At 40.7% G+C, this 23052-nt stretch overlaps 1 protein-coding gene across 1 annotated transcript; it reads right to left on the bottom strand.

Moving 5' to 3' along the window:
• On the bottom strand, positions 4062-22699 carry RP2 (RP2, ARL3 GTPase activating protein). The gene is made up of 5 exons (XM_021412015.1): positions 22443-22699; positions 13464-14129; positions 10944-11058; positions 9749-9834; positions 4062-6663 (listed from the first exon to the last, which is right to left on the bottom strand). Exons 1-5 carry the CDS (start codon positions 22575-22577, stop codon positions 6580-6582), a joined length of 1086 nt encoding a protein of 361 aa, XP_021267690.1. The 5' UTR covers positions 22578-22699; the 3' UTR covers positions 4062-6579.

Here is a 23052-nt window from a genome sequence, read left to right on the forward strand (position 1 = left end):
AGTCAGAAAGATTCTTTAATTCATACCCCTTACCTCCAAGTCTTTGCAGCATTCCCAACCTGAACACGTAAGCCTCCATGGGAGCAGCTATAGTTATCCCTGATGCAAAAAGAAACATACCAAAGCCTGGCATTACTCCTTTCTTTAAAACCTGCAGATACCACTTAAAACTTGATTCACTGGCAGATCAGACGCTGTTGAGGAAGCCTTGATATCATGTCCTTGAAATGAGAGCAAGCACTGACAGCTACTTGCAAGAGACAGAGAAGCTTAGCTCCCTTATTTTCTTTTCACAATGAACAAAATTACTGAAGTGTTATAGCAAAGCACAAACACCCACCTGCAAACAAGAGAGCTAATTATTGCTGTGAAGTAACTTTCATTCTTCTGCTGGGGAAAAAAAAATGCAAAGCAGAGTCTCATCTGAGGATCATTAGCAGTCTCAAAATCCTCTTGTGACTGAAGTGTTTCTTTCTGATATGAAGTATTAGAAACAGAAGCAAAGAACACTTGGAGCTTCAAAGATCATTGTTTCTTCTAAGGCTGAAGCCAATCCTTTAGCACCTGTTGGGGCAGCTCTCAAAAGATGCCCTCGGGTCATGGCACAGCCCTTCCATTTAATCTGCAGAACTCTTTTTTAAGAAAGCACCTGAAGTGTTTTATTAAGAGGGGATTTAAAAAATGGGGAAAAAAAGGTCTCTCCTTCTAAAAAGGTCAGCACATTCAGACAAAATACTAGCACCGCCACGAAGCACCTACTCTCTTCAGAACAAAACGTATGTGCCAGCTTCACTTCCCAGGATCTGACAAGTTCAAAGTTTTGTGCACAGGGAGAACTTCTATTTATCTTTCTCCTTCTCAGGTAGTAACATAGAATGGAGAGAACTGCCAGCAGCTTTCAAAATGTATATATTGGTATTGGGAGTCTGTATCCTAAACACATACAAGTATCTACCTACCAAAAACTAATCAAAGATGACATCTGATAGCCGCATTATTGAGGAAACTCATTGCATCTCTTACCTAAAAGAGTTAGAAAATTGGATGCCCTGACGTTTCCAAATAGGCTTGTTTGGGAGAAATCTCCCTAAAGCATTTAGCATTCATGTATATAAGAGTAAGTAAGGCTGCCACTCCTTCAGTGCTCAGAAATCACAAGTCAACTGTCTCTCCACAACTCCTCCCGAAAAAAGGAAAAGGTAGTTTCAATTCTATTTTTGAGACACACAATTAATGGCAAAACAACAACAACAAAAAGAAGCACACACCTTTTTGAGTTTCCTTCAACATCACAAGAACAAAGCTATCTAAAAATTAAAGCAGAGATTCTCACATGGCTTTACAAACTGGGATTTAATCATCACAATTCTTATGAGAAAATGAAGCAGGAAGAAAAAAGAAATACATACCTCTCCTCCTGACATGAAGTCCTTTGAGCTTCTAGTACTGTGGAAGTGGTTAGCTCTATGTTTAACCTTGTCATTTGAACAGAATTTGTAAGAGCATGTTGCTTTCAGCGTTTGCAGTTTGGGAACATCAGACAAACACTTGTTTGAATACTGTTCAAGAGCCTCTTAACCTCATTTCCTTCACCTACCAACTTCATCAGATGCTTTTAAGGACAAGCCTCCTATGGTGGCTTTTACCAGAATGGTGGGGAAAAAAAAATCCACATGGATTTAGAAGATTTCATTAGTCCCTTTGACGGCACTTGTAAAGTTATGGCAGTTCTAATTGCTTGTGCAATTGGAAAAAGGATACTCACACTTGACAGATACTCGTCATGTTGCTTAATGCATTCCAGGAGAGCAGTCAGCTACTCCAGCCAGGAAAGCATACGTAGCCAATAATTATCACTGGATGCATTTAAAAAAACAACACCAACCACAACAACGTACAGTTGCACTTTTTTTGTGCTCAGAAAATTTCAGAGCTTTTTAAAAGTTTCTCACTTCCCCCTCTATTTTCCTCTCTTACTCAGAACCAGCAATGATTACATATGCATCAGCAAGACTGCATGACCACAGACGTTACTAGCAACAGTCTTATGGCAATCAGGCATTCTGATGAAACGAAAGCAGTGAAAAGCTTTCTTCTAGAAAGCTGGACAGGCAGATAACCACGTCCGGCCTGTTAGTACACCAAGACTCCCAGCCTCTCATATGTGCTTGTTTTATCTAGTTTGACGCTTCTCAGGTTTTTCATATATAGATGACTGTGTTGGTCACACTACAGAGACAGAGCTCTTACTAGAGTTTTAAGAAAAAACTCCAGACTGGCAATGCAGCAAGATGTTATTTTTCAAAAACTGTTATCCTCAGCAAACCGCTATAGCTCACACTGTAAATTCTGAGGCACACAGGGAACTGGATGGACCACCCCAGAACTACATTTCTACATAAACTAGAGCAAAAGCAGCTTATGACAGCATGCAGTTTAACAAAGTGCTGGAGTCTACTTGTACCATCCTTCTCAAATCCATGCTTGCTGGAGACAGTACTTATGATCAGCATTTGTGCGTAGCTTTTAATACTGTCAGACTAGCATTTAGATGGTTCAGACCAGGTTTAAACACACCTCGGAAGAGCTGTTCCTACAGACCTCCTAACACTTACAGCAATCACCCTTATGGATTCAGAAGGCTTTCTCATTCATTTGGAGGGAAAAAAAAAAAAACTGAAAAAGAAACAGCACAAAGGAGTCAATAAGGAACTGAACAGTAGAAGTCTTGCAGTTTAGGAACTATTCAGGTAGACACCTGGGCTGTTTCTAGATCTTAAAGGATTCAGTTCACTACAGCTTTTATTTAATCTTCAGGGAAAAAAGACTCGAGAATCGACAAATTCTACAAGATATTATCAGCAGCGATAATTTAAATATGCACTGAAAACTGAATGCTGTAAGAATAAAGCCTACATGCTTAAAAGCCGTCATTTAAAAGAAGAAGATAATCAGATACAGAGCTCTCAGAAGCATAAATCAGTAAAACTCATTTTTGCCCCTATTAGTCAGAAGGACTGAAGCACATATTTTGTAATACAAAGTTTCAAGCTCCTTTTTGGAATGGAAAATATTTGTCCCAGTTATATAAGTGCAGCCTGGTATGCGGATTACTTTTAAATCCACGCATTTTATGCATGACTATCTGGATACGACAAAAGAAAGTGGGTGACTTCCTAGCAATTGGACACAGATACAGAGCTTCTGCTGGTTAGTATTTGAGGACTTGACTGGTAAACATTGTGAAAATACTTAAGCTTTACTGCAACTCAGATACTACATTAAAAATATATATATATATCAGCAAGCAACTCAGATCCAACTGAGGTGTAAGATTTTAATTAAACTGTAAAAATGTGAAACAGCTGAGTGCAGAACAAAATCTTTTATCCTTTAAAGCTTCCCAACTGATCTCATTTCAGCAGAAAAATGTATTGATACAGTACTTCTTAGCAAACATTTATGCTTCGTGAAAGTTACTCTAGATCATCTCTGGCTGGAAAATTCTCATTTCTGATCAGTTTAAAGCTTTCTTGCTATTATTATAAACATCATGACCTGTTTTTGATGCGAGCACATCATTATCATCCATCCAGTATCCAAAGAGGTAAACATAGTTAAAAAGCACAAGACTCAAGACACAAGACTCCCACACAAGCTGAAACAAAACAAATCGAACAAGCGAACACCCAACCAACCACACGCACACACACAGCAGCAGGGAGAAGTGCTTTAACAGTCTGCATCCACGGATCTCTACAATTTGATATAAGAACATCTTTTGGCACATTTTATTATGCAAGAAGTAAAGTTAATCATATCCTCAGTGACTCTGGGGAAAAATACCTGCTGTCAAAAATTTACCTTTTTGGAGGATGGATGACTACACTGCTGTCAAAAATGCATCTTTTTCAGTGGATGGATGACTGCAGAGGTAATGCTTATTTTCAATTAGCTCCAAATATCTGGCAACTTACACTCAATGTTTAAACACTGAATTCTGTTTTAATATTTGATTATAATTTGCAACGACTTGCAATTTAAAAAAGCCTTCCAGAATCCAGAGTTTACATTTGCAATGTTTATTATGAAATACATTCACAGTGCAATGCAAATTACACAAAAAAGCTATACAGGAAACATACAAAAGACTACACGAAGCACGTACCATTCAGTAATGCATGCAATATCTGATATACTCTTAGTAAGGCTACAAGTGTCTTAACACCCGTTAGCAAGAAATTGAATTCAAAAGATAAATAATTGGATTAAGAAACTCCTTCATTATTTAGGTTTATAAAAGTTAAAAACCCGTTAAGTTGCCTAGCATGCTACCAATGCAAAAGAAGCAACACCCTGCTCATTCCCAGCATATAAAAAAGGTTTTCACTGTTTCAAGCCTAGATTAATTTTCAATCACTCATCTTATCCTTCATCAAAAATAGTCACAAAAAACAGTTCAGCACTTTGCTTCCAGATCGGGTTAAAAATACAAAAAATAACCTGTAACATACACGTAATCGTGTGTCAGCACATAAGTTTAGAAACATTACATGTAAAAGTTTATAGAGATCAAGATGGTCCAATACACGTACTGCTCAGAGAAGTTACATGACTGTTTTGACACAACTTTGTCTATATCAGAAAAATATATTTACAGTATGTACCCAGAATAATTCCAGCAGTATTCATCGATGAGTTGTGCTAGTGCTTTGTGGACAGACCTAAAATTTGTAGCTATTTTCTACAGCCCCAACTCACACATCGTATAAAAAATCCTAGCTGGCTAAGAGCAAATAAGTGGCAATTTCTTCTACCAGTCAGATTTAGGTGGCAGTTTCATTTTATTTCACTCTATCGAATAATAACATTTTACAAGTGACATTTTTCTGACCTTCAGTATGCTAATGGTTTAGCGACTTCAGGAGATATTCTTCCTTATTTAATCTATGCATAACTTTAATGAGAGGTCCTAAGGACATATTCTTGATATCTAGTTTAAACTAAGGGCATGTATTTGCATAGTAGCAACAAAATGACAGCTCAGAACATCTCTTGGGGACGACAGAATTATCAAAGAACCTGTTCTCCTGAAATTCATGTGCTAATTCTAAAAACAGCTAGTAAGAGGTGTGTATTCAGCCTCCCACTTGGGGAACTCTAAAGCTGTGAAACGGATGAACTGTGCATCTTAACTGAAAAAAGGTTTCAAGATTTTACTTTCAGACGGACGGTGCTAATGAGGACGTTATTGCTTTAGCACCTCAACGCAGCCAAAGCGTGTTCAACTGATTGTAAAGGCTGCACATACTGGCAAACCAAAATTTTAATTAATAAATTCTGTGTTGTGCACTTGCATGCACAGCCTGTTCAAGAATTACAGAGGGCTTGTAAACCCAGACATAAGCGTTAAGTTCCTGTGGAAAAATTAGTGAGGATCTAATATGCTAAAAGAAATTAAGCCATCATGTACATAATATTAGTAAAGATATGCATCCTAATATGCACTATATAGTTATCAATAAGGATGCTTATTTCTATCCAAATAAATCCAAAATGACAGTAGCGCTTTTTCAGTCTGTTTTTAGAATCAATCTGTAAGCCCTACAGCACAGTGTAATATTTTACAGCCAATTTTCAGTATTACTTTTGAGAGTAGACCCCTGCTCTCCAGTCTTAACAAAGAAGAGCTTTCTTAATGCAATCAGAGCCCTTTCTCTGGTTCCTGGTTGCTGCATGTCCCTTATAACAAGCAACAACATGCCAGCATCATTACTCCCAGAGCTCAAGGGAATCTCAGGTATATCCCATATGTGGCATGGGAATACCAGAGGCAGCTGTATCTCCAGAGACCCTGAACGGACCTTAGACCTCTGCATTTTCAGCTGAGCACCCTTGATCAGAGTTCACCTCAGAGCAAAGAGCCTAGCACGTGCTCACTCACCAGACTGCTGGTGTGACAACTCTCTGCATAAATGCTCCTGCAAGCAAATTTATTCAAAAAAGATGCCAAAGCAGAATAAAGCAGATGCACTTTTTTTTTTTTTAAGTCATGTTCTGCTTCTGAAAGAATGCTGCAAGAAAAAACCATTTCAGACTAAGCTTTCAGAAGAAGTCATCAAATACTGTTTCCTCCCTGACCTCCAATGAAGACAAATATGCATATAGGAAAGTTATGAAGAATGAGTGTCACAGAAATATACTTCATTAAGAAAGTGTCTAAATTAAACTTCACAATTATTAATGCATCAAATGTATATCAGCATTGCACTTTTCACGTCTTCCATTAAATGTTGACCAGAAACATTCAAGTGTCAATAAAGGTTTAGAAATCACTGGAAAAACAAGTTAGTACAAAACCTCTGTGGTTTCTGGAGCTGAAGTGTAAGTTTTGAGCACAACGCACACAAGGAGGTATGCCGTTCACTCCAGTTCAGGTAACGTGGTATTAAAACAATCAAGAGCTTTATATAAAAGGAATATATGAGAAATACAAATCCAAATGACAGAAATTCTCTGGTACTACTGCAGCATTCAAGCGCCGAGACAAACCATACATGAACACTTCTGCATTAAACTTCACATTCCCATCTGCATGTCAGCAAAGTTGTAGAAATTGTCTACATCTTGAGACGCTGATGCCTTGCTCTCCGACACAAAAACCTATTTTATTAAACAAGGAAACAGGTAAGCATCACTAGAAGACAAGTTCAAGTAGTTTTTGCTTGTTTGGAGCTAATTATAACTCTTCATTTTTTGCATTTCACGAGAGGCACAACTCTCTTGGTTTCCACTATGGGTTGACAACAGACTTAGAATCCTCTGAGCCCCAGCGTTCCCTTCGTTACTGTGACCTGCTCTCAGAGATTTAGGCTACCATTATGCTTTCACACAACAGAAACAAAGTTGGTAAGAATTCCCTTGCACTATATTCCCAAAATCTTAGGTGCTTCTTCCGATAATTTTAGGTGTTTTGTTTATTTAGATTTAGAATTAATTAGATTTGCATTTTGCAAAATTGATCAACACATGTGCAATTCCAAGGTCTGGGACAATCAACTTCAAGAACTTCCAGAAAATTAGCCACAAATGTCCCAGGCACTGCCCAAATAGTTCAGTGTAACAGACAGAAGGGTTGCAGCAGTTCATCAGTTTCTTCATGTTCAACAGTCTCAACAAATAAATGATGCCTTCAATCAGAAACTTGAATTCTTATTATCTAATATTTTCCACTCCTCCATTTTCTTATTATCACCCTTACTATAACAAGTGTTGGTACAGAAAACAGCTATTCTGAAGTGCACTGAAGGCATAGAAATGGGCTATTCCAAATAATCATGCTCATACAGTACTGTTTTTCTGCTTCACCTCAGAGTACCACGTCAGCATAAACTATGACAGTTCCTTGAACTGGTTTACTCTAACGTGTTTTAAGATGAATATCCTGTTAGCCATCAACTTCTGATTTCAGAACAAAGATGTCTATTTCATCACAAAGCAAGTAGCTTCCTAGACTATTGTTTGGAGGCACAGTAGATTTCTGCTTGAAGGAACTTGACAACATCTACTATTTATCTGGCATTTTGTTGGTGCAAAAACAATTTGTACCACGGTCATGAGTATGTACTTTCACTATCCTTCCCTACCAGGATATTGCAATTTACATTTTGCAGAGGAGTTTCTAAGTGATGAGGCCAAAGAACAGTACAAGAAAGGCACGCACAGGGGGAAAAGAGAAAAAGAAAAAGAAGGGCAGATCTACCAAGTCCACACAAATTGGAAGTTCTGTTACGTGTATATAGCGCAGAGGTCTCTTCGCAACACATTGTTTCTACCAAGCAGCTTTAAAACCTCTGCTGGTGTTACTGCCAATTATTTTTTCTACCTGTACTGGAGTATCTCAACAGGTATATTAGATTTATTTCAGAAAAAAAAAATCTGGTTAAGGTTATTAATGGATGAAGTTAATAAATTAATATTTTTTTAAATGCAAGTGTCCCCAGTTGCTTAAAAACCAGACTGATTTCGTGCAAAACCTTACACGATAAATGCCTTCCTAAGAACTTTTGTCATTGCTATGTGATCAAGAATACCTATAATTCTTTCTGAAGACTGTAACAACTCTCAAGCTGTCCAAATGATAAAGGCAACCAGAAGTGATGTGAAATCATTTTACAGAGCATTCCTGAACCTGCTGGTAGTAATAAGTCCAAAGTCTGCTACTCCATAAATCATTTCCAAATTATGACCTAAGAAAGAAATACATTTCCTAAAATGTATACTCATGACATTCAAGTGGCTAGAAATCCATACACAAATGTAGCACTTATCTGATATTTTGGAGTAAAATTGTACCTAAATAAAAGCTAGATAGGAAGCCCAAAGTCTTGCTTCTCAATTAAGCGCAACAATTATTTATAAACTGAGGTAGATTTTACTATGCAGCCAGTCTGTAAAGTGAAGATTTAGACCTAGGGGCAGGAATTAATTTCACATTTGGAGCCCTGAAGAACAAAGATTACTTCATGCATGAAGTGCATAGTTACTAAGGTTTTTGGATGCATCCCAGATCAGGGCATTCACTGTATTATGACAACAGACACAGTCATTTTAGTGAGGAAAGTATTTTATTTGTTCTAATAATTAATATCACTCTAGCCTTTGAACAGAGAAACTGACATCTAGAAGAATGAGCTAATTATCTACCCAGTATCAGCTTTGTTTGGTATGAAAAAAAGAAAAAAACTAACTATATCAGAAAAGCCACACTAAGTTTCCAGTTGAAGAAGTTATTTTTATGGCAAAATTTGCAGAGCTGACTTTTGGGTCAGAAAGAAAAATAACTAATAATATCACAGCTCCATCTAGACTGTAGCCCTAGTACTTTCCAGGCTCAGAGAACCAAAATTCAGACCTGCTACACGTCAGCTTTTGTTCATGCAATAGCAAACACAACAAAACCCTCAACCATTAGCTACATTTCAGATGACATTGCAAGACTGTTTTCCAGAATCTGTGCAGTCTAATTCCCCGAGCAATCCTTGTGAGATGAACTGAAAGACATTAAGGTACTGTATGGACACTAAGACCCAAAAATATTCTAGTCTTTTTTGAACAGTTTAAAAGCAAGGGGTTTGCCTCTTTCCCATTAGTTACACTGCTTCCTTGCAGTGCTTTAACTGTTTCCAGACACTTTCTCAAATCCACTGCCATTCAAAAAAACGCAGACAGCAAGCAAAGAGGAGATGTGGTATAAAGAAGCTACAGTAAAACAAGTTGACAGAAGAAAAAAGCAAATGCATTTGAAGGAAGGCACACTGCTATATCCTTCGCTGCAAAAGTAAATCTTGAGAAAAGTTGAAATACTATAAAACCCTGACAAAGACACAATACTGAAGTCTGCTTTATGATGTTCTACTCTGTAAGACTTTGAGCAGAGCTTTACCCTTTTAAATTTATAAAATTTGTTTTTACTATTATGTGGAAAAAGTTTCAGGTGAAAATCTTCAATTTTCTTAATAGATATAGGAATGTAGTACTTTCATTTATGGGGGCAATTTTTCCTCCCTCCTGCAAGCAAACTTGAGCTCTGAGTAAAACAAACAAATCAACTATGACTAGGATTATTTAGATTTTACCGTTGGGAAACTTAAAAAGAAAATTCGGTTCATCAAAACTACAGCTCGACTGCAAATTATCTTAGATGTCCTTAAACATTTTCTGCTAATAACGCAAAACACCAGCTTACCTTGGTTCCATTAAAAACATCATTTACAGTGTTCCGACATCCTTCCACAGCACCATCTCCATTGAACTCCAAAGCAACAACTGGACCTAGAAGATTGTTTCATCTGGAATCAATACTACATTTAAGTTTGGCATTAAAACATTAGAGTTCTCATCCCTTAGGGAATTGAGAAGCTTACAAGAACCATTTCAATTTTTAGTTTGAGCAGACATAATACAGAACAAAGAAATAGAAACACTTAACCATAGCTTCAAAGTACAGTATTATCTGAGAAGAAAATATCTGCAATTCCATGCTCATTTTTGCAGAGGCTCTAGCAGGTTTCCTGTTTTATTTCTTGAAAGGCAGCAATGGCACAGAAATGCTGAAGAGTGGAGGGCACCGTGCAAGTGAGTCAGATTCTACTGCTCAGATAGTGAGCCATTTCACAGACATCTGCAGCATGACTGAGTCATTCAGGCATTTTTACCTCAGTACCAAGATAGCAAACAGTCTGATTTTCAGACTTGTTCTCACCCACTATTTTCAGATCCCCTTTCTCTGCTTTCATTCTGAACGCGTTATTTCTTCCCACATAGGTGCAAAATAGCCCCTAAACTATTTTTCATCTGAAAAGTATAACTTCTGTCCTATTCCTGCAATAAGCATCATGGACCTCTTATGTTATTGTGAAAAAACTGCATGTTGCTCCTAAGTTTGGGAGCATGTTTTGAGCTTCAGCATACAACAGATGGCAAGATGTCATTACGTCTATAGGAACAGATAAAAAAACAATTACAGTCAAATCAGCAGGAACACTTTTCAAGTACTCTGACAGAACACCGTTTATAAACAAGAATTTAACACTTGCCTGGTTTATACACATCCACACTGATTTGCTCTAATATGCATACAGAAACACTGAATATCCTAGGTGCTTTACCTGCAACTGCGATAAGTTAATATATTCTTATTCTAGAAACATGAGCCTCTGCTGACCAGCCCAGACTGATCTGCTTATGTCACCGCTCCTAAGTGGATCAGTTCATCTTGGATGCCTTCAGTTTTGACTGGTTCATTGCCTAAATGAAGCTTTCAAACTTCACCTCAAATGGCTTTCCATTATGGTTTTCTCCTTCATTCTTCCACCTTCTCCAGAATACTCTACTGCCAGCTAGATTTCTGCACTGAGAAACAAAACTATGTATAATCTCACCTCTTTCAAGCAGTGGAATGAATTCTGATGCACTCTGTTGGAAAACTCTCTCAGCATCCTCTGCTTTCATTGAGACTTCTTTGGTCTGTACCAGCTGAAAGCCTTTGCCAGTCATCTATTAACAGAAAAAGAATTCAAGTCAAAAATGTTTCTAAGGCACGCAGCTCAACTTGAGTATCCAGTCTACACCGGAATAGACTAATTTCCCATATACATTAAGCATAGAATAAAAAGACCCTTTCTGCTCCTGTCTAAGATCATTTGCTTTTTCTGCATTTCTGTTTATTTCCATTCCATTCATCCAGATTTTGTCCTCCGCCCCAGTGCACCTACAGAGGTAACATAAAACAAAAATTTACACTTATGGCCCAGGGTTGCGGTTTTTCCACAAGCTGAAACTAACAGGAGTTAAAAGCATTCAGCATCTGGAGTCAAGCAGTTTGTTCTCATTAGACTGTAATAGTTCGGTCAAGCATTAGCTCAAATGCATATCTATCCACTGCTGAAGTTTTCCATTTTGGAAAAAAAAGTTCCAAGCTTTCAAACACACACACAGCTCTTTACTTCAAACCCAGTAGATACTGAAAGTACATTGTCCTGGTTTCAACTGGGACAGAGCTATTTTATTCATAGAAGTAGTCTGGTGTGATATTTTGTTTTGGCTTTAGGAGAAAAACAACGTTGATAACTGGTTGTTGCTGAGCAGTGCTGCACAGAACCAAGGATGTTTCAGTTTCTCAGCTTCTCATACTGCCCTGGCCAGTGAGGGGGACTGAGGAAGCCCAAGGAGCTGGGAGGGCGCAGAAACAGGACAATTGACCTAAACTGGCCAAAGGGATATTCCATATCATATGACAGCATGTGAAAGAACTATAAAACTGAGGGGAGTTAGCTGGGAGGCAGCCGCTCCTCAGGGACTAGCTGGGAGTTGGTGGGTGGGTGGTGAGGAACTGCTTGTGCATCACTTGTTCTATGTTTGCATTTTTTTTTTTTGGCTCCCAAATGTGAAATAATTCAGGAGTTGTCACAATTGTACCCAACTGAGCTGGTGCTGGGAATGAATGGAAGAATATGGGTAAAATCAAAAACAGTTCAATAGACTTGAATCATAGTAAACATTTTAGAAACTTGTGAGTATATCACTGCAGAGAAGAGAAAACAAGCGCTTGCCAAACTGTCAGTGAATTGAGTAAAAAAAAACTTTGAGGATTTGTGATAACTGCAGGACATGGATCATTACTATTATCCTTTCCACCCCCTCGTTCCTTTTCTGTCCTGGTAAATAGTTTTTATCTCAGCACATGAGATCTACTTTGTTGTTTGTTTGTTTGTTTTCCCCTGATTCTCTCCCCCATCCCACTTAGCTGGTGGAGGGAGCAAACAACTGTGTGGTGCTTAGCTACTTGCTGGGTTAAACCACACCATGCATGCAAAAGAAACAACTATATTTATACTTCCAAAACATGAACTAAATCTACAGAGTAGTAAGATTTCCCCAGCATTTAACTAACTAGTCTTTTAGAGTCTCCTTAACTCTTATTTTCAAAGAGGGACTAACACAGGAGAATACATCTAATACCTTCTTTACCGTAGCTAATCATTCATCAGCATTCACTGAAGTAGCTGTTAGTAACTCAGTTCCATCAAAATCTGATGGGGATGGTGGCAGGTGTAACAAGGAAACACCCTAAAGCTTTATTTTTACTTGTAGTTAAAAATCCAAAGAAAGGAGCTCCATCAGTTGCTTCGTTGCTCATACAACACTGGGATCAGCAACTTTTGCAGATACCTCTCTCAAGCTGTAAGCTGTAACTCAGTTATTGGCTCTGCTCTGTCATCCCTGGCACTCCAGAGTGCTAAAAGCAGCCAGCCACTCCCAGATTTTAGCCCAGTGACAGCCCAAACTCAGCCAAGCTTAGGAGCTCCTGCCTTACAGTAAAAGAAAAAAAAAAAAAAAAAGACAGCACCAGCTATTTAAATAATCAAAGACAGCTGACCAGTTGTAATAAACACTGAATTTTCCAGAAAAAAATTGCCAACACTGGATGGCAAGGGTAGGGGATAGATAACGTTTAACGTGTTATTTTTGAAAGTCTCTGTTAGTGTTGGCAAAGCTTTCAGGGCAGATAGCCTTGATAGGCTTTGGGGGCAATAAGCTAACAAGTTTATTGGCTATCTCCCTTTCACAAGCACTGACAACCATTTATTCTATACTTGGCAAAGTTCATCAGTGAACTACGCATTTTCCTCAGCGTAGGTTTGGTGTGCGGTACTGGAAAAATACATTGGAATTATTAAAGAACAAATGTGCCAATCACAGGATGTCAGTTGTAAAATAACTCTTTGATCAGGATGAGCTCCATTCTTTTATCTTGCTTCAAGGTTTTAAAAGTGCAGTTGATTAATACGGTTAGCAGACAGGCAGAGCCTCAGTATTCTCTCTTGAGTAAGCACCAAGGCTATCCAGAGGAAAGTTCAATTAGAAATTCATAAAGTTGAACAGAGAAAAAGGTCACTTACCTCATCAATTAGCTTTCTGGCATTCGCAGTTGTGTAGTCACCAGCAAAAAACACAGCCAAACACGATTCATCACTGCTTTTCTGTCTCTGCCCTCGAGTTATTGGTATTATGCTCTTCATAGCATCTGTAGAAATTCTGACAGCTTTCAGCTCTTCAGAAGAGGGCAGAGGAACATAATCTTGAACCACAGCATTCTCAGGCAAAAGGCCCCAGTTATTTTCTCCTGACACAGGAGTAAAGTCATGGATGTTGCTCCATGTGTTATTGAAGATACTCAGTCCAGCATCTTTAAATTGTAAAGCAAGCTCAGGATAATAGTACTGGAAACAACCAAATTTCATACCTGTGGAGGACTCAATAATGGGCTGGGTGGCACAGCACAAGAATACCTCCAGCTTTCTGCAGTCCCGAGTGCGAAACTGTTGGCAGGCTACTATGCATTTGCAATCTTTGCAATCACGGAAAAACACACTGCCTTTTATTGGTCCTAAAAAGATTTGGCAGTTTACACAGTCATCAATAGTGATTGTAGCAGAATGGTCAAATATGTAGATACTACAGTTCTCACAGTCCTGAATGACAAATTGTTGTCCTGCTACTTTTCCAGGGAGTCGACCCACAGTTTCATCTTTCAGTCCAGAAAAAGTGTAATCTTTTGGATCAACCTGAAGGAGAAAGGAAAAAAAACACATGAAATCCTTCACATACAGAGAATATTATAATGTCAAATGTTAATTGATTTGGATCATCTGAGATGTTACAGAACTGTACAGGACAACTTGCCAGAAAACTTCAAAGAACAGATATCAGAGTGATGAAAGATCCTTTTTAGCTAGGCTACTGGAACACAGTATCGAGGTACAACAAAGAGCCAAAACTAAACTTCTGAGATATTCCAGGAAAACAAACAAACAAACAAACCCCACCACAACTCAGTTTGTTCTTTAGTAAGGAAACGGGAGGGGGTTCTAAACTGCTTCTACAGGAATGATGGTCCAGAGTATTATGGTAATAACAGTAATAAATGAATTGGCCAACAGTATTAAAGATTCATAAAGCTGGGAAGACATAGTACTTCCTTTTCAAGTAGCTTTCTTGGTCTTATGTTACCACGCCTCAACACATTGCAAGAAAACATTGCTGCTTTCAAGCAGTATCTCCATCATTATGTTTGCAAACAACAAAGAGCTTGCTTATCCATGCCACAGCATTATCTTGTGCTAACAACTCCAGCTTGTGCTAACAACAGCAGCTATGTGTTAGCTATAAGCAACAAGCAAAGACTGGCAGTGCTGGTGCACAGGTCATGTTTACAGACCTCTCCTCCTCCACTCTCCAGCATTCTTCCGCCTGCAAGAGAAACTGTGGCCCTCCCTGGCACTCTGTGCTCAGAGTGGCGACCGAGGAGCCACGCAGAGCCGAGGATGGCACTTGATGCAGCTGGGCAGCATGAATAATACAGCAGCTGCTGTTATAAAGCCAAAGGAATCTGAGCTGGATTCCCCCTAGTTACATGACAGTCAAGGCAACTGTGCTTCCCAGAGCAAATTCTACTCTGCCCTCTTGTGAAAGTTTATTAAAATAGCACTCGGAAGCATACAAGTACATGAACTACTCTAACACCAGATCACTTCACAAACCTGTCATTTCAGTTTGAAGGCCTTAGGGCTTGCTGCACTGCAGGCAGTCATAATGCACTACAACAGATCCTGGACAGCTTAGTCGGTAAGAAATTCCCCCTCCCCGGTATTTTGAACACTCACACTAGATTAGAGACCAGAAAAAGGTCTCTGGTTTCTAAAACCACAAGCAAGAAAGTGCTTGTGTCAGACATGCGCTAAAGCAGCTCAGTCTAGATAGGTTTTGCCTGAAATAGCTCCTGGAAGTTATACATGTCTACTAGCTACTAAAGCGTACTCTTACATACATTTTAACCAACTTCCTGACACAAAAATTTGCATCTGATGAATCTTCTCCATGAACATGAGCTCCTAGAAAGCTCCCTGTCAGCCAAAATCAGCATTGCTAGTACAAGCCCAGGACAGTTAGGTGGGAGAGTTACAGACAAAACTGGAAGGCTCAAACGAAAGGCATCACGGCACGGAGACTGAGCCACACTGTATGATTAAGATTCCAACTCTCTAAGATCTTATGCAAGCCTTGTGTAACGTTCCTTATCTGATCCACTAGGGATTCTCAAGGCACTGAGAGAACTTAAGTATCAGAAGTGCTTTTGGACACATTCTACCCCAGCATCTCCTACAGCATTTATGGATGGATGTGCATGCCTATAATATGTACAAACATAAATATTTATAGCCTTGGGAGACAGCCCTAGCGCCTTGGAAACAATACAGAGGAACAGTTACTTCCCTTACGAAGGAAGGGTTCAAAGTTTCCAGAACTTGCAGCTTTTTTTGAAACGTCACACCCACTTGTGTCCTTCTAAACCAGTCTCTGCTAAAAGCCTAGAGACAGTATTAGTTTGTCTAACATTAAGTCCTCACAAAGACGTGTGAAACAACTTCGCCTTACTATTTTCATAAGGCCTAAGTGAATCACACTGGTTTGTCAGCTAACCCACAGGTTCCAGAATTTCCGATGAGTGCACTTGAGAAAGAGTAGCACTGAGTTCAATGATACTCTGTATTAATTTAGACTGAACAACAAAATCAGCTGATTTCCAGATTCAAGAGCTCAATTTTATTTCCCCGATGTGAATTAAAAGTTGTGTACTGATGCAATTCTTACTTCTAGGTTTGTTCACCACTCTAGCGAGTTTACCAGTTTCCTTTAATTTCGCCTCACAGCTTTCTTTTCAAAGACCAGGAGCATTAACTGACTAACACAACCATCAGAACAGGAGGGACTGAATGAAATAGACCTCAGCACTCTCCCTGCCATGCTGGGTTACTGCCATTGAGAGCAGCCAGTAACCCAAGAGGCTGTAGCACATCTGAGTATTTCAACTCCTTTGGGTTAAAGAAACACCTTACAAAAGCATCGGGGCAGAATTATAATTTTAAATATGCATTCAGCATCAGTTGATATGCTTATCACCAAGCTTCATGCTTAACAGTCCTCAAGTCTACAGGTATCACCATGAGGTTAATACTCCACTAATCCACCTTCCTTCCCCTGAGACAGACTGCACTAATTGCTTAAGCTAAATCTCTGTAGCTAAAAAGCAGGCCAGGAAAAGCAAAAGCAACAGAATATAACATTTGAAGACTCATACAGTGATAACCAGAGATACGTAGATTCTCTGCCTACTCATCTGGTACAACTTTGTTGTAAAATCTTACGCATGTGACAAGCTAGTAGTAGAAAAATCAGCAGTTGGATAATTCAGCTACTTATCCTTCCCATTTGGATAATGCTTCAAAGAATTCTGTCCAAAACCTCCCATCTCCCCCCGACAGATGCTGTACTCTCCATCTCTCAATATACAGGGCTGATCCAAAAGTAATGTCTCCTATTTTACAATGTCGGCCCACGACATCAGAGGCAGATGTTGGTGGTATGGCAGTAGAGGTTGAACCTTCCCACCAATATCCCATCACGTTTCATGTTTTGTTGCTCTATGGCAGATGGCAGCAGAGGGGCAGTCTGACACAATGGTGTCTGACATGGATGAGTGCATGAAGCAAAGGTGGGGAATTGAATTCCTCCATGAGGAAAAAATGGCACCGACTGACATTCATAGATGCTTATTAAACATCTGTGGAGATCAAACAGTGGATGTGAGCACAGTGAGGCAGTGGGTGGTGTGTTTCAGCAGTGGTGACAGCGACGTAAAAGACAAGCCACGTTTCGGATGGCCACACTGATTTTTTTTTAATTTAATTTTTTTTTTTTTTAAAGAAGGCTCTTGTTCATCACTGGCAAAAACGTGTAGCTAATGGTGGTCACTACACTGAAAAATAGCATTCTGTAGCAGAGAATTTGCTCTATCAAATAGCGTGACTGTACTCTTCATATCTTTTACAGTTTCCACGGGGGCATTACTTTCAGAGCCACCTATGTATATATTTTTGAAAGCCCTTTTCCCCAAACTGGTATAATTCCAAACAATTACAGTATTTACAGTTGCACGTTTCAATGCTTTCAGCTGAATTTAGAGAGCTTTAGAGTAGAGAGAGTTCTGCATTAATAGATACAGGCACAGCTCAAGAGTTGAAATCTTCTAATCAAAGTGCAATGTGTAGGTTCAGGAATAATTCCATAAAGTAACCTAAAATAACTAGATACGATGACCAAAAAAGCCAAAACAAAAAATCCCTGCTTACACAATAGTCTCTCTCCTTAACAGAAAAACAGAAGTCTCATCTGTAGTTCTTGGAAACAACATTGCTGATAAGTCTGTTACAAACGACTGAAAAATACATGAAGCAGTGATTATAAAGCACAAAGAAAGAAGTGATGGCAAGCAAAAGTTTGTCATGGATGCTCTGAACTCTAGCAAATTCTGCAGCAACAAGTAACAGTGTAGTATGCAGCTTTTCTTACTGTGAACAGTTGTCTTGCAAGAAGGCCAGAGGCCAGGCAGGAAGGCTGCAGATGAAGTACCTCCTTTCAGCCCCTATCACTCAGCTTACTGGCACCATGACCTAGCAGCTCCCACTTGGAAGAAGACCGAAAAGTACCAGATCCTCATGATTTTCAGTGCTAGCTGTACCTAGAATCACCAAGGTCCCTGACAGCTTCTTTCTGGTGTGAGCTCATGTTCTAAGACATTATGCCTGGTTGATCAGGAAAGCAGTCTTAGTCAGCAGTGACTGGCCACTACAAACAAGGAGGCACTGCAGTTTTTAAATGGATTGTGGCTCTCCCCTAGTTACTTGTATATGGCCTGCAAAACAATGACTTCGAAGTCTGTTTAAACCACAGACACTCCTAAATACTTTACTCAAAAATAATTTCCTACCTTTCTAAATTATAATAAATGATAGTTCAGCTACAAATTCATACACAATTGAGAGTATGTAAGAATTGGCTGCTGACACAGTGACATTAAAAGCTGCAGTTATAGGGCAGGCACACAGACTTAAGAGGATTTATGTGCTATTTTTGTCAATAGGGGAATTAGGAGAAAGGAAGCAAAAGAAGTGCATTCCAGGCCTAGGCAATTCCTCACTTTCAGATTTAAATGGGATTGGTGCCCTTCAGCACTGAATTGCAACATCCTCTGGAGAAAGCGTTTTCTGAAGTTACTCACCTCTGACTGATTTCTAGGTTCCCAGACAGCAACAAAAGGTGGAAAGAGGGACAATGCCTGCAGATTCTAGCCACTGTCACACAGTTTTTCATCCTGGAGCATCTCCCATACGCCTTGACTTCAAATGCAAACAATGTAAGAGCCCAAAGACACACTTCATTCTACTCTTCAGAACCTTCCCCTTCTTTCAGAGGACCAATAACAGCATAGAACAGACACTGGCAGACTTGTCTGAACAACAAACTGTTGCCAGATACTGCGGATAGAGAAGGAGGAAGAAAGAAAAAGCTACTACAAACTTTCATCAGACTTAACTGAAAATATTGTTTAATTTAAACCTGTTGACTTTCTCAGTTGGTAGATTACATTTTGAGAAATGCAGCAGTAGTTTCAGATTTCAGGACACCACCTCCCACTGCCTAGTTACAGATGAATCAAAAAGGTTAGAGTGATCTTATATTTGTTCAAAAATAAAATATAAAAACGCTATGTGAAAGGGATGTAGACAATGCAAGTCAACCTTATCAGCTCAGACCATTCCAGCAGAATCGCCAAGTGTAAAGTAACTGACAGAAAACTGATTTATGTAGCGAGTTAAAGACCTGTTTGTGAGGTTTTCTTCTTTGGTTGTGGTTTGTTGGGTTTTTTTGTTTTTTGTTTTGTTGTTGTTGTTGTTGTTGTTTTTGTGTGTGTCCAATTTTGTTTTAAATCGTTTGAATTCAGCCTGATAGCAATGATTGTTACATGTTTCCTACAGCACTTTATCTGCAAGTCTACTGGCATAAAGGGAAATTTTCTGGGTAGGGAAGTCCCTCTAAGCCTTGAATGTCATTGAAATCGTAATTCATCTAATCTTACTTCTTTGAGGATGAGAAACAACGGCAAAAAAACACTCAGTTGCCTGTGTTTCTCCTCTTTGCAGGGGAGATCACAGCACATAGCTGTATCAGTCATCTCAAAACACAAAACCCCAGTTCCTGTCTATACATAGCCATGTTTTGTTACTGTTGTAGTTATTATCCTGGTCCTGTATGCCAACACTGTTTAGTCACACGAAACATAGTAAGGTAGGAAAGGAAAAGGGAGACCAAGAACAGAAATGCAATCTTACATTCTAGATGAAATCATAGCTGAAGGCTAGGAGATTCAGGCATCACCAAGTTCCTCTTTTGCATTTGGTCAGAAAGGGATATGACAAGTCTCCAGGATGTTACGTAGTGATAACACTCTGTAATAAGCTGTGCTCTGCTTATTTTTCTGGACTAAGAATCCCATAGAAGCAAGAAATCGAACACTTTGTTTTCAGAATAATCATCCTTTGATTCTTCTTCTGCACCATAAGTAATCTTCGTACAGTTCTCCAAACCCAGAGGTCAGCAAACATTACAGAGATCCCAGCAGACTTATGATGCAATCTGAATTTGATTAATTTTTAACCATCTGAAATACATAGACTTCCGTTCCCTTTTAAATAAGGGCATGTACAAACCTGAAAAGGCCCTTCAAAATCATGTATTTCCTTACTTTCAAGTAATCTATCAGCATCCCATAGCATTTCATTTTTAGTTTTCTACAACATGGTCAGGGCTATTACAGCGGAGTTATATGGTCACAAAGGCTTTGTCATACTACTCTTCAGCTAGCTTTACACAGTACCAACGGTAATGTCTTGCCACAAGAACACAATTAAGACAGCCTACACTAATGACGCTGTGCTTCAGAAGCAGAAGAAACAACTCTGCTGGAGGAACTGCTCAAGTTCAGAGCTGTCAGCTAGCAGTCACCTTGTTTCACATCCCTGTACAGACAAGCCCCAGTAACAGTACAGTAAGCACGTCAGCATGGCTTGAATTTACAGGAAGACAACTGGAGCCCCTGAGCAGCAAGATTTATCCATCAGTAAGAACATACAGAGGATATCTTACATGAAATGTAGACAATTGCCACTCCCCTTGCAGAACTGCGCTACATAACCAGAACTGCATCACCGGGTGTAATAGCCTGAAATTAGAACACATGCTTCACACCTGACACATTCATATTAAAAATAACAGGAAATGGCCTTTAAAATCCATTAGCATATCTTCTGACTGACTTGATGGTTTCAGAGTGCAGAACACAAACTTGATGCATTTGATGATCAAGGAGTCCTAATGCCGCAAGTTTTCCAACTGCCTCCAATCAAACTTTGCATACAAATACAAATTGTGAAATGAGTAAGTATACTTATTTGTGCTGCATCAAAAAATGAAGCAGCAACAGAGAACAGGATAATGTGTCTGAGAGAACATCGACATGGTAACACTTAATACAAACTGTGATCAACAAATCCAGTGCAGAAAGTGCTCAGTATTCCTTTACCTAAAAGCAAGCATCTCAGCACTGCTCTCCTGGTTTAACGTACCAAGCATATACTTAAAGACCAATGAAAAGTAAGGTTGCAGGGAGCAAGAGAAATGGGCTGGAACATGAAATAAACATTCTTGAGCTGTATCGTACCAAAGTAAGCAGCAAATTTGATGGCTTCTGCAGCTCAGTAGAACAGCCCAAACTCTCTGATTCTTCCAGTTTTTCAGAACACCTCATACAAAGAGGAAGTTGCATACGCAATACATTACACGCTTCCCCCCAGTAAGATAGCTTGTTCACACTGTAAAACCTCATCTGTTAGTTTGAGCCTACTTCCCGCATGCTAACAGTCACCTCCTCAGCAACAAGGTTCGTTGTCCTCCCAATTGAGTGTGTCTGTGTCCCGGTTTTCCCCCTGTTACACAGTTTGAGAAGTTAGTGCCATATAAGTAAAACAGGGTACAGAAAGCCTCATACGAGTTAACCTTTAGCTGATGAATTTGCTCTATGGTTAAGTCATACCATTTTGAATGCTCATTTAGTAATGTACTTTGGCACACGCTCTCTGTGCTTACTCTAACACAGGTTATCAGTACAGCACCCTCTCACTGTAAGAAGCCTCCACAAGCACCCTACAGCAAGTCAGAGCAACAAGCCCAACACAGATCAGCCTCACTTATCCTCGGGGAACTGATCCCTCCAGGCCACACGCACAGTCCCTTGCTCATCTCCAGCAGAGCTTTTCTTAATCCACTTGAAAGACTTAGGAGCCACCCCAGAGCACCTCACCAAGTTTAGAAAAACAAGCGAGCTAAGCATTCAAATCAGCTCACACGTTTTCTTTCTGACACTTGTCAAACACGGCCTAAAGGTTTGGGGGTTCTGCTCGTTACAACCGCACCGATGGGGCTGGCGGTCCGCTCCGCTCTCTCCTCCCTCCTCCCAAAGGCCCCAGAGGACTGGAGCACGAGCGGGGTTATCGTGTCACCGCACGCAGGAAATGAAACCTGGGACGAGGGTGGGAAGTCCTGAACTAAACACGCTTCTGAAGTGCTGAGACCTCTCCATGGCTGGGCAGGAAACGGCGCCGGGAGGGACTCGCCCTCACCCGCACACACCTCTCGGACTCCTGCGCTAGTTCCAGTCCCGCGACAAACCCGAACTAAAAACCGCAAACAGAACAAACAACGCGCCCAAACGGCTCGACGAGCACAACGCAGCGCAAGTCGTACATCTCCACTGAAGCACCAGGCGCGGGGACCGAAGCTTACGCTGGACCGAGAGCGTATTGTCACGCTGCCCAGCTCCCGCTAACGGGGCAGGCTGCCTCGGGGCGAGGACGAAGCCGAGGCTGCCAGTACACAGCCCGACAGGAAACCGCGTTCCGCTCGCCCTCCCCGCCGCCCCGTACCTTGGCTCGCTGGTCCCAGCTGTACTGCGGCGCCTTCTCCTCGCCAGCCGCCGGCTCCTGGCAGGCTCCTTGCTGCTGCTGCTGCTGCTGCTCGCCCTGCGCCGGCTTCCTGCGCTTGGAGAAGAAGCAGCCCATGGCTCCGGCGCCGCCCCGGCAACCGAGAACCGCCGCGCGCTACAGCCGTACCGCCGCGCGCCCGCTGGCGCCGCCCGGCCCGGCCCGCGGGGAGAGGCCGTGAGGGACGGAGCGCCAGCGCAGCGCCTGGCCGCCCCGCCCCGCTTCCGGCTTCCCTGCCCGCCCCCGTCTCCCGTAGCGACCGCGACAGCTGACGGCCCGGGGAGGCGAGGAGGTTTCTGCGGAGAAAGTCGCGGTTTACGGGAGGCCGTACCGTCATTCTGGGACGTTTCCTCCGGGATTTCACAGATTTGACTCCTGGGGAGAGAGGCGGAAGGCTCCCAATAGTCTCTGGAGCTTTGTTAGCCAGCGGCGGGCTGACCGGGGCCGGCCACCACCTGCTCCCTTCCCCTCGGCAGGCTGGGGGAGTACATAGTCACAGAACCATGGAATCGCTGTATCATAGAACCACAGAATAAAATATCCCGAGGTGGAA

The sequence above is a fragment of the Numida meleagris genome, chromosome 1 (assembly GCF_002078875.1).
Source record: "Numida meleagris isolate 19003 breed g44 Domestic line chromosome 1, NumMel1.0, whole genome shotgun sequence".
Taxonomy (NCBI): domain Eukaryota; kingdom Metazoa; phylum Chordata; class Aves; order Galliformes; family Numididae; genus Numida; species Numida meleagris.